This window comes from Perca flavescens, chromosome 14 (assembly GCF_004354835.1).
Source record: "Perca flavescens isolate YP-PL-M2 chromosome 14, PFLA_1.0, whole genome shotgun sequence".
Lineage (NCBI taxonomy): Eukaryota > Metazoa > Chordata > Actinopteri > Perciformes > Percidae > Perca > Perca flavescens.
Window position 1 is genome coordinate 19900518 of NC_041344.1, and position 24366 is coordinate 19924883.

The window sequence follows — 24366 nt, forward strand, 5'->3', positions numbered from 1 at the left end:
TGTAGCTAAACAGACCCGTACAAAAGTTCCGCATCCAAAGATCTACAGTTCCACCATAGACTTAAATTGTGATATTGTTTTAGAAACGTTTTTACATACAATAACCCCACGCAGTGATCTTTATTAGTTTTAGTACGGTTCAAAGTAGTTTAAATGTCGGCGATAAGAAAATATTAAAGCGTTTTAACTCACTAGTGCACTGCCGAGGACTGTCCACTAGATGGCGTTCGTCAATAACAAAATCCAGAGAGGCTACTCCTTAAAAATAGTTATAAAGGCCTCATTAGTCAACATAATTGCCATTTCCTATTTGTATATTGTTCAGTAAATGCATGGGTTGTCTTCAGTGCCATTTACTGACACTAGAAAGATGCAGCAGAGTGGCTTAATTAATGAGGAGTCCAACCTTCAGCCAGAAGACCAATGTTCAAATCTTCAAGCATCCATCTATATCTCTCCAAACAACACAGGTAATCCCCACCAGCTCTGTTTTGGTCTTACATTTGGCTCCCTGTAGCAGGTTAAAGTAAACAATCTATTCAGACTAATAAATAATCACCTTATTATACTTTCTCACTTCAAGCACATTCAATCATGTAATCGTTAATACTGTTATCTATTTTGGTTAATTTCACTGGACATTACATTTGCTGTGTTTTCTAATTAAGGCCAAGTTAAACTATAGAGTTAGTGAAACATTCATGAGCAAGAAATGAACAACCAGTGCTTGGTGTATCTCCCAGGTTATGTGTCATTATTAGACAGCACATATTACCAAAGTCAAATGTTAACTTGTTTGCCTGGGTCTAAGCCAGAAGACTATAGAATATACTGCATGTAATACAAATGTCTGATGACTGATGACATTTTGTATTTTTTTTTTTTTCATCAACAATCATGCCACAGTATACATACAGTGCTGTGTCGGACTGGATTATCCCCTTGCCAAGTGGTGACTGGTCGCAGCTGAGCTAGCTGCCAGCCAGCCAGCTGCCAGCCAGCCAGCCAGCCAGCCTTACTTGTTAAAAAAAAAGCCCTTGGGCCTTATGGATTTCAAAGGTTAAGGTGACAGTTTTGTCACAAGAAGTTTCTAGGCGCCCACTTGATAAGATCAAGGGGGAAATGTGATGGCATCTGTGAACCCTTGAGAAGATATGACAAATTAAAATGTAGCAGGGATAGAGCCATATAATATGAGGAAGTGAGAAGGGATGGAGTAGGGGTGGCTCGGTCTTTTGGCTTGCCTTTAGCTGTGCTGACTTTTGGTATATGTGCGTGACAAAGACAGAGGAACTGTCACCAACACTTGGGAAGAAAATAGATTGTGTTTGTCTTGCTATTGTTGTCCCTCCTCACTCAGTCTCAGGGAGACAGAATTTAAATCAGACTTGGCAGGGTGAGACAACCTCTCTGTGGAGGATACCCATGCATCTAAGGTTCTCGTCTCAGGAGTGGCAGCTAGGCGATAGCTGGGATTTAGACAAACAGCTGTGTCTGTGAAAAAATGTCTCTATTATCTTTGTACTGCTTTGACTATGCATTCGTGAAACCTCTGTAGTTTCCTACACCAGTGGTTCCCAACCTTTTTTTCTTGGCGCCCCCCCTACTCATGTCTAAGAAAAGCTGAGCGCCCCCGAAACCGAAGTTGAGGTAACTCTCCAGATAGAGCCTTACTTTCTTTTTTGATACAGAGGAGTTATCAGCACGATTCTCTTCCATGTTTCATTTATAAAATAGTGATGCCGTGGCGGCAGGAAAAACGAGGATACAACAAAATACTTTTGTATACATTATATATTGTAGTGTATTATCACAATTTGTTTAACATGTGCAAATATATATATTTTTTTTTTCCTCAACCTCAAACCAGATAAAGACTTGCGCCCCCCCTGTGATCTTTGCCGCCCCCCCTGGGGGTGCCCGGACCCCAGGTTGGGAACCACTGTCCTACACAATGCAGGATTAGTGTGAGCAAATGTAATAGGTCGTTGCAGAAAGGATGAGTATTATTTTGGAAAGATCCTCCTGTCCTATTTTCCAATACCATTTCCCAAAATAATATAAGGATACTTATTTGAAAGGTTTTGGGAACATGTCTTTGAACCCGGTTGCAAGTGAACAGTTTTTCTTAGCCAGTGATGACAGGGTCAAAAACACTTTGATTTAGACCATAGACACACTCTGCATCAGCCTCATTATATTGGCACTCAACAGATTGAAAACCAGGTTCCTGCTAATTAATAAATTGTATCGCTGTAGCATCTGTGTTTTTGTCAGCGAATATAGCAGTTATACTGTAAATCTAGGTTTCTTAAGCTTTTTCTGGCCCTATTTTTGAAACAAATGTCATTTTTATTTGAATATATGGCATGCCTTTATTCGTATAATAGAGAGATGATAGAGAGATGTTTTCTTTTAGTACTAAAATATTCTTGGTGAGTTTAAAGTGTCTTTCTTATTTAATGCCATTTCCCTCACTCACCTAAAATAGAATAGTTTAACACTGATACAGGCTAAGACATCTCAGGTACAATAACAGGTATTTTGCATAATAAAGAACTGAATGTATCTTGGTGCATGATTGGTATTGTATATGAGAATGAAACAAATAATGAAACAACAAAATAAAATAAGATCGATAACTAAACTTTTGTAGATTATCTTTCCTGACACACACACACACACACACACACACATATATATTAAGATTATCTTAATGTTGTTTGTAGAAACATGCAGCTCATGCATAATATGTCCATTTATGTATTACAACTACACATTCCTGTGCTATGCTATTCCAAACTGGAGAGAGCATCTCTGACAAATGATGCAGCCTTCAGACAAAGAAGTGCTGGATGGTAATAGAATTATAATGAGTATATGCAATGTGTTCGCAATTATGTAACAAAGAAATGGAGATGCAGAAATAAGCCAAGATTACTAGGGTGGGTGTCTGCTGTGGCACTTTGCTGCTGCCTTGTTTGTTTACGTGCAATTAAATTAGCCTTGTCCCTGAGGATTCCTATTTGGCTGGGTGAGAGCTGTAAATGACAGACAGATGACCCCTTCCTTATTAGCACTGCCCCTTGACATATTTAAATGTCCGATTTTTATCATTCCGTGGTCCATATTATTAGCACTGGCAGCAGTGTAATCCTTTCTGACCAGTCCATCTTAACATAAACACCTGTAAACCAGCCGGGATTAAACTCATTTAACATCTAAACAACTCCTGAAGCTTTAAACTGTAAAACTATTCAGGGTCAGACAGTAAAAACAGTGTGCAGCCAACTAAATATTCAACCAGGGCAGCTCACCTCAGTTTGAACTCTTTCACAGGGGCCTCTCTGGTCACTGTAACGTTGTAAGTGGGTGAGTTCAGCTGCAGGTCCCTGTGAAAGCTACGCTAGCCTGAAGTGCAAGTATTCTGAGTGATATTCCTTTTAGTTCATCTGACATGCAGGCTCAGGGTTCCCCAGAGGTACATGTTATTGTGTGAATTGTGGTGTGAAAACTAGATACCAAACACAGAGTGTTAAACTACCACATACAAAACATAATCTTGTATAAAATATACATGAAGAGGGCCATCATCAAAAACAGCAGTGTATATGTAAAAAGTATATTACTCAAGATAGACAGACATTTTTTTACGTTTTAAAATGCAGGGGGTGGGGGTGTGTGTCCTTGAACATTCCACCACAATCCTCCCTTTGAATCCCAAATTTCAATCTACTTATCCAACAGGGGAATATGACTGAGTGCACTCATTTTACATCTTGCAATGTGCAAAATCACTATCTCCTCAGGCTCAGCAGTTCCTGTCCCTGGAGCTGTACAGCCAGAAGGAATGATCCAGAGAGAGAGAGAGAGAAGAGAAGTCAGCACTTCTAAAGAGAGAGAGAGAGAGAGAGAGAGAGAGAGAGAGAGCAGCTGTTAGCAATACAATCACACTGTGCATACTGTTAGCATCTTTTATTTAATGAGTAATACTCTTGGACTGTGCAGATAAGTATACACAAAAGGGACTTCCCTTCCCATAGACTTACGGTACCTTCTATGGGGTTTCAGGCAAAATGCAATGTGCCTGAAGAGATTAGAGGCAGAGGAGCAAATATTTAGTATTCCAGTACAAAAGAGATACTGTTTAGAAAAACAAGTCTGTTTCTCAACTATGGCACTGACAAACAAACTCAATGAGAATATGCGCACCATTTTGTTTGTTTGAGCTTGTGGATAGAAGGCAATTTGTCTTGGTGATAACTAAACTATTTCCACTGAAATGGTGAGGATGTATCATATTTCCTATCTTATTATTCTGCCTCTTGAACGTATCTGCTGTGAGTAGAATTATTTAAACCAGCACAGGTCGATACAGCACAATGCAAGTAGCCCGAGTGGAGCTTGTTATCATCGTATCTCTTGGAAGAGAGCCTCACGGCAGATTAACAAAAAACATACAGATATTATCTAGTTAGTAGTAGAGCCATTTATCAAAGTGGAACACAGTCCGTCTGCTCATAGCAGCCAGTCAGCTTGCGTGCCTTCATAAGGATGCTGTGTGTGTGTGTGTGTGTGTGTGTGTGTGTGTGTGTGTGTGTGTGTGTGTGTGTGTGTGTGTGTGTGTGTGTGTGTGTGTGTGTGGAGTGAAACCTATGTAAACAGGGAGAGTAACTAAAGCATAGCTCTGGGGTTTTAAATAAATACTGGCTGGGGCTGAGAGTGGCAGACAGCCACACACACACACACACACACACACACACACACACACACACACACACACACACACAGCCATTGTCTGTTCTGCTGACACGGAGTGCGAGCCATCCACCATAGTTGATGATAAAGCAGGCAGCAAAAGCCCTCACTAACAGTCCCACAGTGCTTATAAACCATATCTGCTCTCAGCCATCTGGTGTGTTTGTAATATGAAGTGTTACTCATGCAGTGGCTGCACTTGTAAAGTTAGAAATACTGGAGCCACTTGAGGATACAGAGAATTTGGCAATAGTTTGGTCAGGCTCGGATCCAGGCGGCAATAAAGTATTTGAGTCCTATTATGGATACAAGTCACTGGGTCACTAAATAAGAAGAGGAAGGATGTGTTACCAGAATGTGATGCAAAATTTAAAGAACCTCTAATGCAGACAAATTAGACACATTTATGATAGTTAACAACTGTATGAGTAGGGATGTTGAATCGTCTTATGCCCACATGAAAATCATTGCATCTAGAAACAACATCCATATGAGTCATCATAACCTCCAAGTCAGTCAGTTTGTTTGAAATTAAATCCTGCAATTTCTCTCAGGAACAAATAATCTTAAGCAAATATAAACCTGTTTTTGTGAGTTTTATCATGCATCAAAAAACAAAAGGTTCTGTTATATTGCTGATGTTTTTGGTTTACCCCTTTTGGCATTTATGAGTTTCTTTTGAACTTCTTTTCCTATCTTGATATCCGCATTGTGAAAGCAGTCTGGGGAAATGTGGAGAAATGTGGGGGTGTGCTGACTGTCGGTAATGGTTAAATGAGGAGTGAGGGATTTATACCCTGTGTACCTTACATCTTGCATCAATTCATTCTGCTTATATGAAAAGTAATACAATTTGTAAGAAAACAAAGAAATATGTGTCCACCAATCCACAACTCAAACACACACCTCTTTTTGAAAGGATGAGTTTTATTGATGGGTTCACACTAAGCTCTTGTAAACAGATTTTCAGCACTTGTCGTCTTTTCAAAATCCACAGAGGATAATTCTCTTTTAGTTGGAGCAGACAAAAAATCCAGCCAGATCTGCGTGTTCCAGTTTGTTTTAGATTTCAAAACAACAGCAGCTGCCCTATTATATTTTTGACATTTGTTTGCGATTTCACTGATTCCAACCCAAACCAGCAGTATGAAATGTGTTGGAACCACTTTAGTACCCCTTCCACATTTTAGATCCTGGGTAACCTACAGCGCCTCAGTTGGTAAGATCATGAAAATAAATGCTTTCCCCAGACTCACAAAAGGTAAAAAAAAAAAGTCAAAATAGGCACTGCATTCCAGTCAGTGCAGCCAGGTTTGATTGGCATATCTGGTGTGTATTTGGTGAGGATGATAAGGGATTCTCAGACTCCAGGGGATAATGTGTGGATTCTTTGTCTCAAACCAGAGCTGCTGTGCTGTGAGGAAAGCATCACGCCTCTCTGGAGGGCACTGGATGCAAAGTCCTCTGAAATCTGCATGGATGGATGGATGGATGGGTGGATTGTGATTTCTTTTTTTTTCTTTTTTTTTAATCTAAAACTCCTCCTCTGAAATTTGCATGACTGGTTGATGCATTTTCAAATCAAAAAGTCCTATAGGCTATATCACATCAAATCTTTGTATTTTGCACGCCAAATCAGATAGATGCACTAGCCTACTGATGTTTCAATTTCAAATACTTGTATTTAAATGTGTCTGATTTGAGAATGTTTCGCCATGTATGCTATTAGGTTACATAACTGCGGTGAGTGAACAGGCGGATTAAAATCATAGCCACCATCCTGATTATCAACAAAATAATGAACTGCACTTCGGAAAGCCTTGAGGTGCCAGCAGTGAGAACCTGAAGGTGCATGTGCGTGCTGTGGTGCGTGCGTGTGTGTGGTTTCCCACAGTGGTGTGCTGCAGTCCGCTCCCTGTCGTTGAGTAAACTACATGGACATTAGCGGGAGCAGCGGCACAACCACCGAGCCAAAGTGGATTAAAACAGCGTGCGTGCGTAGAGAGCCACTCGATAAACGACTCTGTAATCAAGTTAGAAATCCCGGTGTGCAATAGCAGGTCCGTTACACCAGTTTGCAACTGCGAAACAGCAAGGGAAAGGCTGTTAGTAAACCCAGTAGTGCGTTGTGTGTCAGGCAGGGAGAGTGCGGCGGGAATGGCTTCATCTCCGTGCGGCAACAGTAACTTTGATTCCGGTCTGGAAATCAAAACTCGCTCTGTGGAGCAGACGCTTATTCCTTTAGTATCGCAGGTGAGTACTATACACGTTAAACAAGCGTTGTATTGTTCTTTCTGAGCACACTGTACTTTAAAGTGAACTTTGGCAGCCGTGTTCGCACACATGAGGCTAACTTTGATTCTCGTGTTTACTCGCTGAATGTACACGGAGACTGTCTGCATGTTTCCCTCTCGTGCTGTGTTTAAAGACTGTCCCGCGCGAGGTTTAATTTATTATAAGTTGTTATGTTGTAGCCTACTGGTGTCGTTGCTGTTATCAATAAAGGTAGCTCGTTACGAGTTGCACACAGCAAAGTCTTAATAACTCAAAACCTTCTACATGTAAGACAGCCACTGAGACAAAATTAGACTAAAGACACAGTTTTGTTGTTATGCGTAAGCTATTAGGCTACATACTAGGCTACTCTGTACTGTAAATGGGAGCAATTAAACCAATGATCAGCCATCCAAAAAAAAATGTTAATCTCTGTGATATTAATCCTGTATTTAGCTGCCTGGAGGCCACCAGAAACTCTTCTGGAATTCCTCATAACACTTTGAGAAAATATTTTGTTCAACAGGGCATACTAGTTTTTCCCAGAAGTAGCCTAGTGTGCTGCCCTTTGCCAGTCCTGTACTGCACTGTGACTCCCACTTCTCTAATTGGGTCACTTTGAGGCACGTGTTTTGTTTTTCAATAAACAGAAGGAGAAGAAAGACCCACTTAAAGCCACTGCACTCTTTCATCAACTCTTCTCTTGCACACTCGAAACAGTAGCCCCAGCTTTAAAAGCAAGGCGTTTAGGTCAATTATTTAATTAATCATTTTATTGTATAGTGCAACATAGTAGGCTGCAAATTCCAAGGCTGTTTTGTAATGATTTGTTAAGCAGTAATGTTATTTTAGGCTGTTCATTTCCATTATAGGAACAATAGCAGATGATTCATTTTGCAAAGCTTCTGCTTTTAACATGACCATGGCTGTTTTTCACTCTTGTTTCCTGGGAGGTGGGTTGCATCTCCTGAATACTGGAGTGACCACCAGTCTTATAAATGCTAATATCCCCTTGTTGAGCAGGAGGCTGAAAGGGAGAGACATGTAAAGGTTCTGTTGTTTCCACTGAGAGACAGTGGAAAAGAGAGGTGTCTCACTGGTGGGTTAACAGAGTCTGGACAATACCACGGTGGAAGGTCCCGGACACTGTCCTTCCCCCTGTGAACGCTGAAAGCCTGCTTCCTCCCTCTCATTGCACTGCAAGATGTAGGCCATCCTGAACTGTATGGGTTAGTTATCATAAAAGGATATCTGGTAGGGCATGTGCTTTCTGTGTAGCCTGTTCATTTAGATTTTCAAAAGTACACCAACAAGTTTGTAAGGCTGCTCCCTCTTAGTCGATTAGTCGACTAATCGGTCGTTTTGGTCTTAGTCAACTTAGATTTCTTTTGTCGATTAGTCATGTTTTATGCTTTTTTCATGCTGAATGACTTATTTCCAAGAAACGTACGAGCACATCTCTGGTAAACACAAGAAGAAAGTGGTGCTTTTGCATGACTCTTTGCGGAGAAACTCAATTTACAGATCTTTTGATTAAATCAACTAATCGATTAGTCGATACAATTGAATGAGTGTTAGTCGACTAAGAATTTCTTCAATCGAGCACAGCCCTACAAGTTTGGTTATACAGTATGAGAAATCAAGGGTAAATGCAGGTAAGGTGATGTGATGCAAACAGCAGTTACTGTTACTGTTTAGTAAAGACTGCTGTAATATTGTGCAAAAGCATTCAGTAAATCTGCTGTACTCTGCATTATCTTAATAATATTTACCCTGCAGCAAACTTATCTGCCTGCTGAGAAAGACTTGCTGAGCTTCAGTCTGAAGTATAGAAGAATATTCTGTATATATCAATGGCATTCAGCATATAACGGTCCACTGATGAACAGTGGGCCTCAAGGACAACTAACTTTCTTTTTTTTCCTCAGTGTGAGGCTTGTCCCCATAGCAACAAAGCTCTGCAATGCTAAAAGAAACATCCCCTTGGGCATTCTTACATTCTCCATATGTAATGTTTTATTGGTGTTGTGATGTCATCCGGAGGACGGTCACTCACTAGGTGCTGACCGGTACATTAGTTTCACCTGCTGTGAGTGCTTTTGATCCAGTGTGGTCATAAAATCACAAATTGCCCAATTACTGCAAAAGTCGATTAACAGATACAGCAACAATTGTTCTCAAATGTGAATATTGGCTTGTTTTCTTTATCTTCTGTTATATTAAAATGAATATTTCTGGGACTGTTTTTTAAGATGTCACCATGAGCTCTGGGAACTTGTGATGGACTTTTGTTTTGGAATTTTCTGATATAGACCCAACTATGAATCGCCTAATGGATACAATAATCAGTAGATTAATCGATAATGTAAATAAATCCCAAGTAACTGACATGGATTTTACATGATAATAAAGTTTTTTATGATTGTTTGGTTAATGTCCAGAAGTGTGTAATAGGAACTAGGAATAGAACAGGAAGATTAAGGGATTTTGCTGCTATTTGTTTCTTGCATTTACAGAACAACATAAGCCTTATCACTTTCTATGTTGGGGTGTTTGAGGAATGTGCACAGAATCAAATTGCCAAAAGAAATCTGTCCAACCTGTGTATGTGCCAGTGGTTATTAGAGATAATGATGTTTATTGCAGTGGTGGTAACTCTCATTACCACCTTAATGTGAGTAAGATAACTCAGTTGGTGTTTATGTGACAGTTCTGAGAATGAGTATTGGCTTACATGAGCTATAATTGAATCATTATAGCCAGTGTAAACTGTGTGGGCTGTTTTGTGCAGCTTTTCTTTTAAGCGGAGCTGTGTGTGTGTGTGTTCGTGTGCTGTAGGGTTCATTAGATAACTATCAAGGAGGAAATGAAAAGCAGTGTCAGTGAGAAAAACTGGTGTTTGATAAGGTATCATGTTGTCTTCTCTCCTCTCCTCATGACGTTGATATCCTCAGGCCTCTGTTATCAGCTTCTCTCCCACCAGGGTGTAATTATAGGCCTGGGAGTCTCCCAGACTTGCACTACGTACACACACACACACACACACACACACACACACACACACACACACAGCCTCACTTACCTCTTCTCTTTTCTTGCTTGTATGTTCACCTGTCATTGAGTCCTGGTTTATGCAAATGGTGTCTAAATGTGTCCTGTTTTCGTAATTTGACCACCTGGATGATTTTTATCTGTATCCCCTATCAATTTGACCATACACTTAACCCTTTTCAAGCTGTTACTTGATTTAACAGAAGCACTCTCCTGAGATAGGAATTTACTATTGTGCTTTACTTCCCATTTTCTGCTACAGCCATCTCCATACCAATGGACTTGCATTGTGAGGGGCATGGCGAGAGTAATGAATTGCTCTGGTGGTGGTCAAAAATGTAATGGGTATCACACAGAGGGAAGGGAAACGTGTGTGTGTGTGTGTGTGTGTGTGTGTGTGTGTGTGTGTGTGTGTGTGTGTGTGTGTGTGTGTGTGTGTGTGTGTGTGTGTGTGTGTGTGTGTGTGTGTGTGTGTGTGTGTGTGTGTGTGTGTGTGTGTGTGTGTGTGTGTGTGTGTGTGTGTGTGTGTGTGTGTGTGTGTGTGTGTTCCTTGTTCCTTGGCTTTTATAATTGAGGTGTTTTTTTTTTAGTAAAAACACACCAGCCCTGAGTAGGTGCAAACATGGTGGTCCTCAGGCTGACGAGGTGCAAGGCTGTTGTTGTGAGGTAAAGATGTGTGGGAACTCAGAAGGTCTAGGGTATGTGTATATATATATATCTCATCTGTGCAAAAGCATTATCTGAGACTTTGATCAGATCTGTTAACATTTAAACACTTATGACATACTTGTGATTACTTAGCTTTCTTTTTGCAAGGCTAAGCCAGGAGTTTCTTAAAAGATTTTCAAATATAATTGGGTCTGAAAAATCCGGTCTCTGTCCAAGATTGTTAGCGTCAACTTTGTCATGCTTCCAGGGGTTCTGTGGTGCTTGTAATTTTGCTGTCTGATGTGCTAAAAGGATTGTGGGTAAAAAAAACTTTTCCATGTTCAATTTGCTAACAAACTGGATTGAACGTCCATATTTATTACCCAAACAAAAGCTTAGTGGCAAGTTTGAGAATGTGTTTTGTTCAGAGCATTAGCATTATGTCACATAAATTCCGCATTATACAAAACGTGGACAAAAAAGCACTCCATAAACACATTCCTCACTTAACAGCTCTGTAAATTCTTCTTTCTGGAAATGCAGTTTTATTGAGGCACAAGGCACTATTTCCCTTTACAATGTTCCTGGTCCTGTGGAGGGGTGACATGACAAACGTTGAGGTAGTGAAGTTGTTTTTTATACCCAGACAGAGGGGCATTACTCTTGCCATGAGCTCTAACAGATCTGCTTCCTCCAGCCGTATGATGATAATGAAGACAAATGGGTCCCTGGCATGAAGGTGAAACCGCATGAGGATTACAGTGCGCCACAAGCATGCATGCGTGCGCATACACATTCGCAGACCGAAATATACTGGCCTCCTGGGAATGAGACAAAATAAGCCGTGTGAGTGTGGTTTGTGTGTTTGTATCTGCATACTTTGGTATGTGTGGTTGTTTGGTCGTGGACGCCTGAAACAAAATGAATCTGTGGTGCCAGTGTCTGAGGTTTCATGTGTAGACACTTGCATTTTTTTGTGTGCTGTGTATTGCCATCATGACCATGTCACCTTCGACCATTTAAGGCCTCGACTAAAACACGTGTGATAACACATTTTTAGTGCAGGTCAGACCACAATGCCGCCACATCAAACATCAAATATATAAATCACAGTAAGCCTGACTCACATTTTTATTGTGTAAATAAGGATTTGAGGCAAGTTCTTGATCAATCAACAACCCTGTGTCATCAAATTGAAATGAGATGTGATTACACTTTACTCCCCCTTCTAGTAAAGTGGTTGCATTAGTCAGCTTACTTTGTCCGTTTAGAGAATTCAGATTCTTTCTTTTGATGATTACACTCACTACCCTAAACCTCCCACCCTCACTCTCTCTCATATTCCAGTTTTTTTGTATCTCTCTGAGAACACGCACGCACGCACGCACGCACGCACGCACGCACGCACGCACGCACGCACACGCACACGTAAACAGTTTGCAGTTTGCATGACCAGTCTTTCCCCCTTGTCCTCCCCCTTTCACTTTTCTCACTATTGCTATCAGGAAAGTCATTACAGATCGCTGTTCTCTTTAAGTGCCAATAAAAGGGTCTGTCTCACATATCGATCTGTTGACCTCTTCCTTGCTAATATACTGTACTTCCACATGAGGAGAAAGTTGTGTATTTTTGTGTGTGCACAGATGTATGTGTACGTGAGTGATTGCATATGTGCACCCGAACCCTCCAAATAACCCAGCCTAAAGCGTGATTTATGGTTCTGCGGAGGCTCCACGCAGAGCTTTCGCCCGTAGCCTATGTAAGTGGCCTGAAGTTTATAATTGTGCGTTGGTGTGTGCGGCGATCTCTTTAAGAGGATAGCAGGGCCGGCATGTGTATGGTAGTCAGAGTGAGAGCGTGACGGCGATTAGCTTCAGAGCGAATACCGACTCTAGAGGCATAGTGAGAGAAACAAAGTGTCTCTCCTGTGCTTTCTGACCACGGTGGGAAATCTGTAGCTGGTGCACGTCATGCTACGGCGTAGGGTTTGTGTCTCCACATGTACCTACGTACGTAGCCAGGGCCCACGTAGGCCTGCTAAGGCTATTAGAGGCATTCTTGTTAAGTATACAAGTAGCTGTCTGGCCCATTACCAGCCCTTATTTACAGTATACTCTTAGTTTATGATGATTAGATAGCGATGAGACATCTTATCTCAAAGTGTGCGCACACAGGAAGAGATCTCTATCAGCAGGGATGTGGTGCCTAATGTAGCATGGTGTTTTGTGTTGTCCATCCTCACTGGAAGCACCCCGTAGATTGAAACGGATGCATAAACACACGCCCAGAAGCACAGACAAGGACATACTTATTGACATTAATTACTCTGTAGTCGCACAGAGGCCATCTGTGAACTTGAGGAAAAAAAGCACAACCGTTTCCCTTTCTTGCTGTTATATATTTTGCCTCCTGTTTTTTATATAAAGCACTTTGAATTGCCCTGTTGCTGAAATTTGCTATACAAATAAAGCTGCCTTGCCTTGCCTATTATTCTTGGCTCTGGCAACACTGAAAGCAGGTACACAGATATAAAGATGGACAGAAACATGATGCGTTACTGCACATGCTGTCTGGACGGAGGAGGCAGATGAGTGTGAAAGGACAGCCCACTTACTGTAATCTTGTAGGCATGTACCCTCCCACTCGTCCTGTCAAGTATTGCCAGAGATATCACAGAACATATCTATATTGTCTGCTGCCTGGACAACCACAGGTAAACAGATCAGTATTTGGCAGGCAGTTGTTTGTTTCCAAATGCTTTTCTTTTGGCAGTTTCTTGGCTCGGTGGAGTGATAAATCCAGTCTTGAGCACATGACATTGAGTGGGACATTTGTTCACAATGTGGGATCTGGGCCATGCTAGGAGAAAGCATTGCAAATTCTGTAAAAGGCAAGCCACCTTGCCAGTTGTGAGGTTGTCTAAAAATGTATAAAATGTTGCACGAAATTGCAGCAAAGTGTGTAATCCATAGAGTAAGCTATTTCAATAATAGATACCTTAGATATTTTCTTCACATCTGGTCCTAGCTGAGGATACTACACCACTGTGACTCATTCTTTCTTTGCCGGATGTTTTCTAAGTCTGACACTGTGGGTCCCCAGACAAAATTGAGACAACTGTGTCCCCCAACACTTGCCTACTCTGTCTACTCTAAGAAATACTGATACTGCAACATGAAAAACGTTTATATTAATGGATTTAGTCATTACTATTATTGTTCTTGAAGTCACGATGGACATTGGAGAGAATGATATCCTCAGAAGTCACACTGAATTCAAAAATATGTGTATCATGTGTTCTGACTCTGAGAAAGCGTACATATTTATATTTGACTCAAATTGTGGCAATTGGACTCAAAGGATTTTGGTACCTAAAGTACCTTACTTGCCTTTCACCTCACGCGGTAACTTTGCCTCACGTCTCTCCCTCTGCGCCCCCCCTGGGGAGGAGCGCCTCACAGAAAACCTCGGCTCTATGCGATAGGCCAAACCAATACTCCATGATCCTATCCTACTCGTATGTCATAGTATCACTATTTCGTAAAGCAATTGAAACATTTCTAAAAGACAAAAAAAGGTTTTCTAAGATATAATGGTAAAACAAAATTAGGAAACCACTGGATTAGGATATCTGGAATGACACTTGATGTTGTTTGCTCTGGATAGGAGAGTATTACAGGATATCATTTTTTGTTTTTTAACGATTTCCGTCTTTTAAGGTGACACAAAACAGAAATATCTGACGTGCATCCCAAAGCTCTCCAAGCTCATGTTTGTTCTTGTCTCCTTCTCAGCAGCAGCAACATTACATACTGTACCACAGAGGATTCCGTCAGTCTGGCTTGTATGTGTTAATTGCTTTCTTTCAGCGTTTTTTGAACTTCTCCCCTCTCGATAATGAGTTCTTTTAAACAGATGAGGTTTGACATGACAGAAGAAAGAGTGTGAAGGACAAGGAGAACGCAGAATACGAAACATTCCCTTATCTGTTTTTAATTCAGAATACTCAGAAATTTCAAACATCTTTCAAACAAGTCTGCTGTGTTACTTCAACCTTCTTCTTATGGTATATAACTATGTTGATCAATGTTGTTTGATTAGCCATTGTATGATAAATTGTACTGTAAAGCACATTAGAAAGTGACTTTTGACCTTGTGCAATAGTATCACTTTTAGTGTGAAAAAAGCCCCAGCAGATTAAAACTTGTATGAGCACACACTGGAATCCTTCCCTTTGATGTGAGTTCAGTGTGTTGAGGAAGTGTGAGGAAGTATCAGTCTGTAAGATGCTATAGCACCTTGTTTGTATGCCTTCTCCCTTCCTCTGTGTCTCTGCCCAATTTCCTGATTTAGTTTTCCTGTCACACACCTTACTCCCTTGCTTTTTTCATTTTGTCTTCAGCCTTGTGCTTAGTTTCCTCCCATCTCTCTCCACTTAGCCCCCTGTTTTCTCCCTTTTTAATCTCAATCTCTCCAGAGAGTCCAGTGCCTCTGTATCACCTCCTTAATTATGCAGCCTATGGTAAACCTAGCTAGAGGCTACAAGTCGTGCACAGAGCTGAAAAGTTCAGTCTTACCATTTCTCTTAGGATCTTTTCCTTTTTGTCTGTACTGCAAACTGAGACATAATCCTCAGCCCTGCACCTATTCTAAGGGAAAGCAACGGGAGCAGCATGCAACCAACTCAGCCAGAATTCCTGAGAGTGATCAAGATGGTGGTATTCTTACCATCTTTTGTGTGACTGACACATATCTTCAGGGGAAATAGTTTTGGAAGTCAATGCAGTGTTGCAAGCACAATTGTAAGCGGATATGATCTAAAACATTGAGAAAAGATTTAGTACCAAGAATAGGACAATATCATTTTAACTTGATACCAATGAGATTACACAGTGGCGGTAGAGTTTTTCTAGAACAAACAGGTTGTGTCCTCGAATACCGTGCAGCCAGGTTTTCACAGGCCATTTTATAGCTTCAGTAGGGGGTATATTCAACAGGCTGGCAACTGGGAAGAAAAGGCGCAGCATTGTGAATCTTCTTTTAGAATCTCACATTATATAAACTATTCCACAGGCAGTTTAAATTGGCCCAAAAAGTCCCAATAATCAAAGATTCAGCCTATTGCTGATGTCCTATCGTCCGACCCTAGTGACGGTCGTCCCTTATCAATAACCTGAAAAATACAAGATACCTAGCCCTATCAGTATTTGGAGGGTTCTCTCATCTTGTCACAGTTTCTGGGTGAGTCGGTGGGTGACAGCTAGGGGCCAGCCAGCCGGGAAACACAGCCCAGCATGGACACGGACACACACACACGGACACACGGACACACACACACACACACACACACACACACACACACACACACACACACACACACACACACACACACACACACACACACACAGAGTGCCAACCCCTATAAATAAGTTAAAGTCACTCACCTTCTATAAATAATGTTCCGGTTGTTCTGGACATTCAAGCGTGTCTGTTATCTGAAGGGCTGAAAGGAGCTTTTTGAGTTGATGATGATAAAAAGTTTACTTGGGTTTGAATGTGAGAGTTTGCGATTGAAGTTATACAAGTATTTATTATGTGTGGGACTTAATTTTCGTGTTTAGATTGGATCGCTACTTGTGTATGTAGAGGCTCCTGGTACTGGTTAAAATTAGTTTTTTTTTTTTTTTTTAAAGGTTTAAATAGATCCTAACCACAACTTCAAATACTTGAAACAAAGGTATGTGTCATGTAGTGAAAGCATGTTCCCTAAGCCTCCCATGAGTGTGTGCGTGTGAGAGAGTCGGTGTGTCAAAACACAGGCCATTATGCAGTCTGAAGTCAGGGGGACTGCATTCCTTCACAGGGCTCACATTTCAAGCTCCTACAATGTGTAATAGAGTGCTGTCTAAAATTGTGTACATGTATTGTTTATAGGAGTATCACGGCTGCGGTCAAAGGTCAACATCTCAAAGGGTAAGACCTTTAAGCACTTTATACTGCTGGTATGCATAAGTTAGTGCCTTTCCCCCCAAGGGCTTGAACTTGGCCTTGCTTCGTTCGCTCACCACTTTCATCAGTGAATCATTCTGCTCAGCCACTATCCTTCATTGATGGTTTGGTTTGACACACTTCATTGATTTATTAATGCAATCATTCACTATTCACATTAAAGTCTCTCTTCTCAAATGTCAAACCTTCAAGTCCACATTATTAGAAATACCTTTCTTCTCCTTCTGGGTGTGGATTTGTCACACTCTGGGGATAGTTTACTGTCATGTTGACTTGCTTCCACACTTGACATATTATCTTCCCATCTCTTTCCTTTCATCTATGAAGAATTTTCAGAGGCTCAGAAACTGGACGTAGCATGTGAGAATTATTTAAGCACTTTGATCAGACACTTCTAACTAAAATGGAAGTGTCTGTCTGTATGTCTGTCCTTCGATTTTCTTGAAAGCTGTTCATCTGATCGACTTCACATTTAGTGGGTGTGTTTCTGAGGACCCAAGGAAGTGCAGTGTCAAGCTCTTGAGATCTATGGGACATATTTATTAGGAGTATTTTATGTACACGCTGTGTAGTGTATTGAGAGAGGACCCCTATGAACTGTTACACTGCCAAACGGCTTGCTGGGTACAGCTCGCACTCGGTCACTCGCTACACTACATTCAAGAAAAGATGAAGAAAGAGACCCCCAGGTGTTACACTGTAGCAAACTCAAACATTTCATTCAAGCATTAGTGACATAACTTTCGGAATGAACGCTTTTGTTCCCGGAAATAGCCTGCTCCCAAATAGCTAGCTGTTGACGCAAAAATGCAGTAAATGTAGCAAATGACATTTATACACTAGGATTGCTAGGGGACGCTATGTCATGGCAGGTTTATTGCTCAGGACCCAAGCAGTTTCGAGTGTGAAGTTGTTTGGATGAGTAGTTCTCGAGAAAGCTGCAAACCGCAATGCCAGAGGCCAGGCTATCGGCCTGTTCCCAACAGGCACGTTTTGAACCGGCACTGCACTAGGGCTGCCACCTCTTAGTCGATTAGTCGACCAATCAGTCGTTTTGGTCTTAGTCGACTAAGATTTCTTTAGTCGATTAGTCATTTTTTATGCTTATTCATGCTTAATTACTTATTTCCAAGAAACTTCTGAGCACATTTATGGTAAACACAAGATTTAAAGTGGTGCTTTTGTAGGATTAATTGTGGAGAAACTCAGTTTTACAGATGGTTAATTAACTACATTTATATTGTGCTTTTCTAGTCTTAACCACCTCTCAAAGCGCACAGCTCTGTCAATTAAATCAATTAATCGATTAGTCGACAAAATCGTATAGGTGTTAGTCGACTAAGAATTTCTTTAGTCGAGGACAGCCCTACACTGCACTAGCATGAATTAGATTTTTGCTTCAATATGCGAGTCAGAAACAAATTTTTTCATTTTTCTTTGTCACTTTGCTTCTCCAATAAAAAAAACCAAGCCTTTATATTAAAAGCAAGCCAGTGCAATTGTGTCAGGTGTATTAGGTCAGCGTCCTCCAAGCAGCTACTGCAGTCATTCATATTTTCTCTCTGCAGAACATGCCATCACTGTGGGAGCCTATCACAGAGCCTGGTTAAGCCACTTTCACACACACACTGTTCACCGCACACTATTATTTGTCCATTACTTGTAATTACCCGTCATGATGACTGATGGAATGTTTTTGAGGCTGAGTTGGCAAGCAGTTAGGATCAGCCTGTTGAGGACTTTATATAATTACCCAGTCATTAAACATGGCTCAGTGTGAAGACAACCTGAGGGGGGCGACTTGCCAATAGCTCGGTTGTTGTCTTCGTACCTCCAGGTTGTGGAAGCAGGCTGTTGTCTTCGTGCTATGTTGCATCCAAGAAAGTGACTCTGGGACAAATGTTTGTTTGAGCAATGGCTGCTTTTCTTCGAAGTTTAGAAATATTCAAGACTGGTATTTTACGCTCAGGATAATGCTTTGTGAGTCCTGTTTTACAAACCGACCTGATGATGATGAAAAAAGAGGATGCAGGCTCTAATTAGCTTGATTGTTTTGGTTTTGACTTCATCTAAACGATGCTGGGTGATGATGGATCTGGAGATAGTTCTCTGACTGGTTGCATCGATTTACAGTTCCGCCTCTTTGGGTTTTACACAGGTACTCATCAATCTATACTGCCGGGCCAGGAGATCCTTACTGAGATAATTGAGGAGCAGAATGAAGAATACAATAGAACCTTATCAGGAGCTGGAGTTTGCCCTTTTCAACTACTTTCATATCAAGTTTTAACAACACAAAGATATCATGGAGGGGGATAACCAAAGTTTGGAGTCAGATGGCAAGAAAAGAGTAGGAACAGTGCTCTGGGCCATGTGTTATTGTCTGGGTCCAGAGGTTTCAAAGAGAAAGATTTGTTACAGACTATTAGGACTGCACGATTTCGGGGAAAAATATGAATCACAATGTTTTTAGCTTAGAATTGATATCACGATTCTCTGCCACAATTTTTTTCTCACAAAGTGTAATGTTTATTGCACACATGAACCATGACAAAAACAATTGGCAGCTACCAAACATAGATTTTTTTTTTGGCACCTATAGCACATTGTGCATCACCACAAGCCTGTAAACATAGAGGCTTCAATGAATAAAGAAAATAAAGTACATACTGGCCATTAAGTACAGTAGGCTACCAAAAATAGTGACATAACACATTGAACTAAATATGGCCCTGATACAGGCTCTATCTGAACTCCTTGAACATGTCTTTACATAATTAAAACATGTTAATGTCAATGTGAAATGCTTTCAATAAATTAATTGAAGGAGAAAAAAAAATTCAAAGTCGTTTAAAAATTAAATCGCCAACGGGTGAATCAAGATCGCGATTTTATAACGATTTATCGTGCAGGCCTACAGCCTATGTACATTTCTTCCTTGTTTCTTTCTGAAGGTGCGTCATCTCACAAGGTGAGCTGGATCTATATTATTCAGTTCGTTGGAGAAAATAATTTTCATGGTTGCCTTTTTAGAGCCTGTCTGCTTTCGTACATAATACAGATCACAATGCACCTTGCGAGTGTTGGCTTTTGTTATTCATTAAATGCAAATGTTGTCTGTTTATGGACACTGACAACAGGCCATGCCTGCAAAAACAATTCTTTGCCTCTACTATTCCAGTAACCACTTACCTAATACAATTATATCAATATTATGTTACAGAGCTTCAAGTCTTATTAAATTAGTAAAACGAAATGTGACTTCAGTGTCCAGGCAAAAGGTTTTTCATGAGGCACACTTTTTGGAAGTTATGAAACTTTCCCCTGAATTTTGCCAGCATCTGTTGGAGAGATTGAGATACCTCACATATAGATGTAATATGTGATGTTTCAGTGTTTTTTTTTTTCTGTTGTGTTTTTCTACCTTTGTTATTTCCTTGCCAAATTAAACAACTGCTATATCCTTGTAAAAGATGTATGCAGGCAAAAGTATGAAGGGGAGGTCTACAGCATGAAATAACCTGGTCTTCTATGGAACAAAGGGGCCAGTGTAGCCTGGAGAAAATTGTAACTGCATAAGGTGTACATTTCCAAGTGGGTAGGATCTCATCTGCATTGCTCTGCTGCCTGGGCTAGAGATGTCTTTGATAGTACGCTTGGATGTTTGGTAAAAACTTGCTGAGATCAAAGATGTCTGTGCTGTCAGGCTGTCTTGGTTTTAGTATGATAGCAGTTAGATCCACGTAAAAAATTCTTTGTGTTCTCAGTATCCTGTGTTCTTTCTGTCATTTTGTTACAAGCTGACATGACTTCACACTCTGGAACCCTGTTAATCTCTTTTAGACTATGATTTGCGTAATTTTAAATGTCTTTCCTTTTTAAGGCGCTATACAGTATTTTACATCTTTTTGAAATAACCAAGAAGATGCATGTTTGGATTTTTCACTGACTCTTACACCCTTAAAGTGAGCTCTTGTCAGTGGTATTCATCTCCCGGCAGATGCCCACCATTCCAGGTGCATCACCATTATCATCACCCACACACTGGTAGAAAAAATGTTGAGCCCATCTCCAGCAATTAGGCCAGGGCTACACTAATGAAATGCCTAGGGAAACTTATTGATTTATTATTTATATGACCGCAAAAAAACTCTCCTGTATTGTGCTTTACTCAAAACAAGTTCAGAAAAGATCCCTTTCAACTACAGACTATCAGATAATCTTGGTAGGAGAGCTTTTGAGTGTTTTTATAATGTTCATGTATACAACATGAACTAAATAAAGAATCATTTTGACTCACTAAAAACTTTGGTCCGTTACAAGGCAGGATTAGCTGGGAGACTTCTAAATGAGGGTGCACATGTAAGTAGTTCTTTTGTAGATTATGGTGAACTTGTGTGTGTTGTAGCAGTGCTTTGCTATTGAGAACGACGTAGCATGCTAGCGTTTCAGACTGTGACGTCACAGTCCGAGCCGATTTTGTACATTTCACTAGAAGACTGAAGGCAGGACACATTCAGAAACCGTATCTCACTCAAAACAGCATGGATGGATGTTTTTCAAAGTTTGTATGTGTGTGGAAGCACCAGAGACACAGAAGAACACCCCAAATCCCAGAAAAAGTGATTTTTCTTCATAATATGGGCACTTTAATTTAGTTCTACATAAGAGACAGTGTGAAATGTTGGTAAATATGCTCATTTGCTTTCTTCCCGAGAGTAAGATAAGATGATGGATGCCACTCTCTTGTCTGTACGGTAAAAATGAAACCGAGGCCAGGAGCTAGTTATCTTAGCACAAAGACTGGAAACAGCTAGCCGGACTCTGTCCAAAGTTGAAAAAATCCATCCACCAGCACATTTCACACTCCCTACACAACAAGTTATCTTGTTTGTTAAATGTGTACAAATTCTTAAAGTCAGTGTCTGGCCCAGAAATTGTCATATACATAACAACTTTGAAAACTACAACTTGACATTTTTTTTCATTTAGATTTTAGCATGGATTATACCAATTAGATAAAATATGTTAATTATTGAGTTTTAGAGGTGCTGGTAGCTGAATTTAGTTAGAATTTAGCTGTTTCCAGTCTTTATGTTAACTGGCTGCTGCCTGTAGCTTCATATTTAACACTCAGTTAAATGAGAGTGCACAGCAGTGGAGAAACTGCCAGTGATAGATAAGACGCAGCTTGTCAATCATGCTCACGATGTGCCTCTTGGTGCACTGTTTAATTTAATATTGTTATTAAATTAGTTGTAATCTGATTTTCCTATTCACTATTCTCCCGCCTGCATCTGTAAAGGCTTTAAAGATTTTTGTTGGGGCATTTTAGGTTTTTATTTGTGACAGGGCAGTTTAAACATGAAAGGGGAGAGAGATGGGGAATGACATGCAGCAAAGGGCTGCAGGTCGGAATCGAATCCGTGGCCGCAGCGTCGAGGACTGAGCCTCTATATATGGGATCACGCTTCACCAGGTGAGCTACCCAGGCGCCCCTGTAAAGGCTTTTAAAGAGAAACGAGGTCGGTCAACCACAACAGTAGTACAAACCGAGGAGATCGATTCCCTCTGCTCCCCTTCCCATCTCAGTTAACCTTGGATCGTGGTTAACAGAGCAAAAATTGATCCGCACCCCCCCCCAGCAAGGACCATTGAATCAGAGGTCACACTGTCTCATCGCGTCTATCCCCAGTGTCACTTCTTGGATACGGTAGAGCAAGCTGGTAAAAACTAATTTTGCTTAGTTTCCTGTGTAGCTCCTTTCGGCCATGCCTTCTGTTTTTCTCCGTCTTAGCTGTCCACCCTCTTTTCCGCTATTTACTGTATGCCCTCTGCTATTCTCCCGTCTATCTCTCCATCACAGCTATCCGTCTGTTTTTCTCCCAGGTTTATCATTCTCGCTTATCAGCTGTTGCTGGTTCCTCTAGGCTTCCTGCACCTCATATCAGTCTGACTGATTACACTGTAGCAATGCTCTGCTTTCAAGAATGATTATGTGTTACTGTCAGAGCACTAACAAACCAGGTCACTGGGGTCCCATAATGCATGTTTTACTTCAATGAGTAATACATCTGCCCAAATATCAAATATGGCTTTCATTCACATGGGAACCAAACATTTGAATAAAAGGGTATTCTGGGAATTGCTGATAAAAGATTAGGGTTTTAATAAAGATTTTGTTTGTCAAAATTTGTCACACAGTAAACTACAACGGGCTCGGGTCAGAGTGACTCTAGAGAGCTCTGCTCAGCGCCCTCAGTGGGCCCACTTAAGACTTGATAGATTTCCCATTATTTTTAGACAGCCATGATGGAGTACCAGGTAGCACACAGCCTGCTCTGCTTTCCTTTTTAGATTCTACTTCCTGAGATGAAACACTACCCCGCTATGGCATATGAATGGTAAGCCAGTCTTCTGCCAAGCTCCGGAGATGAATACTTTTCTTCATGTGAAGCAATCACAAATATGTAATCTGGAAATCCTGGGCCATGTTTCCATCCCTCTATTTGGAAATCCGTCTCTTGAGAGGCTATGAACACTTTTACAGTGGTAGAGCATCAAGTATCAATGCCAAGCTGTAATACCAGGCAATAAGTGGGAATATATTTGTCATTAATTTGACAGTGAATGGTCCCTGGAAAAATATGAGCTGGGTTTATTGTGTTTGTCTACTGTGTGCCAACCTTACAATCTATTCTGTTGTTTTTGTCTTGGCTTCTCTGCATACACGTGTTTAGGCCGAGCCGATAGACTGTCAGATTGCTGTTTATATAGAGCCAACTGCCCTTCACAATCGCAGCAGGAAAAGCAACTAAAGGCAGAACAGATTCAAACTATTTTAGTAACGCATCCAACATTTGACTTGCTGTTGCATTTTATGATGTATATTCCATTAAAGAAATCTAGTTTTGACATTGCTTCGAAGGATGAAAAAAAAAAGTTAGCGAGCAAGTTTGCATGGTCAGCCTTAAAAATATTTTGATTGATATACTCATTTTTAAATTGGTTTATGTGCTTTGTTCAGTAAAACAAATCTGCATGTTTCATTATATTCAAGGGGCTACTTGGTGAGTCAGCTAATCTGACCAAGCTTGAATTCCTTGGGGAAAAAAATGATGATGCACACTGCAGCAGCACTTTGCTGTTGTGCCATGGTGCGACAAAAGCTGGAACAGGAGAGAAAGAGTAGAGTGTTTGACACAACGCCGTGCTGTGAGTCATACGAGGAGCCAGGAGCAAACATTTCAGTTGACTACTCAGGGGTTAGATGTCGGTTTAGCTTAAATGGGAAAGTTACGGTCACCTGCAGAGATTTAACTGCAAGAGAACAGATGAAGGTTTAGTTAGCAAATCATGTTATAATAATAATAATAATAATAATAATAATAATACATTTATTTTTATAGCGCTTTTCTAGACACTCAAAGACGCTTTACAGTTTTGATTACATAGATACAACAAACCGACAATGTAAATGGACAAGGTTACATAATAGACAAAAGAAAAGAAAACACATAGGTGCATGGACAAGCAGAGGCAAAGCAAGAGAGGTGGGCAATAAAAAGGAGGGAAAAACTGGGAAAATCTGTTAACAGGAAAAAGCCTGGACCTGAGGAGGCGGGC

General features: G+C 40.7%; 1 protein-coding gene across 4 annotated transcripts in view; it reads left to right on the forward strand.

The window, feature by feature from the left end:
• Positions 1–6595: 6595 nt before the first annotated feature.
• Positions 6596–24366, forward strand: part of ctnnal1 (catenin (cadherin-associated protein), alpha-like 1) — a 51619-nt gene continuing 33848 nt past the window's right edge. For all 4 annotated transcript variants that reach the window (XM_028597553.1, XM_028597554.1, XM_028597555.1 and 1 more), the window contains exon 1: positions 6596–7011. In XM_028597553.1, coding sequence (XP_028453354.1) covers positions 6916–7011 — 96 coding nt within the window. In that variant the 5' untranslated portion in view covers positions 6596–6915. The remainder of the gene's footprint in view (positions 7012–24366) is intronic.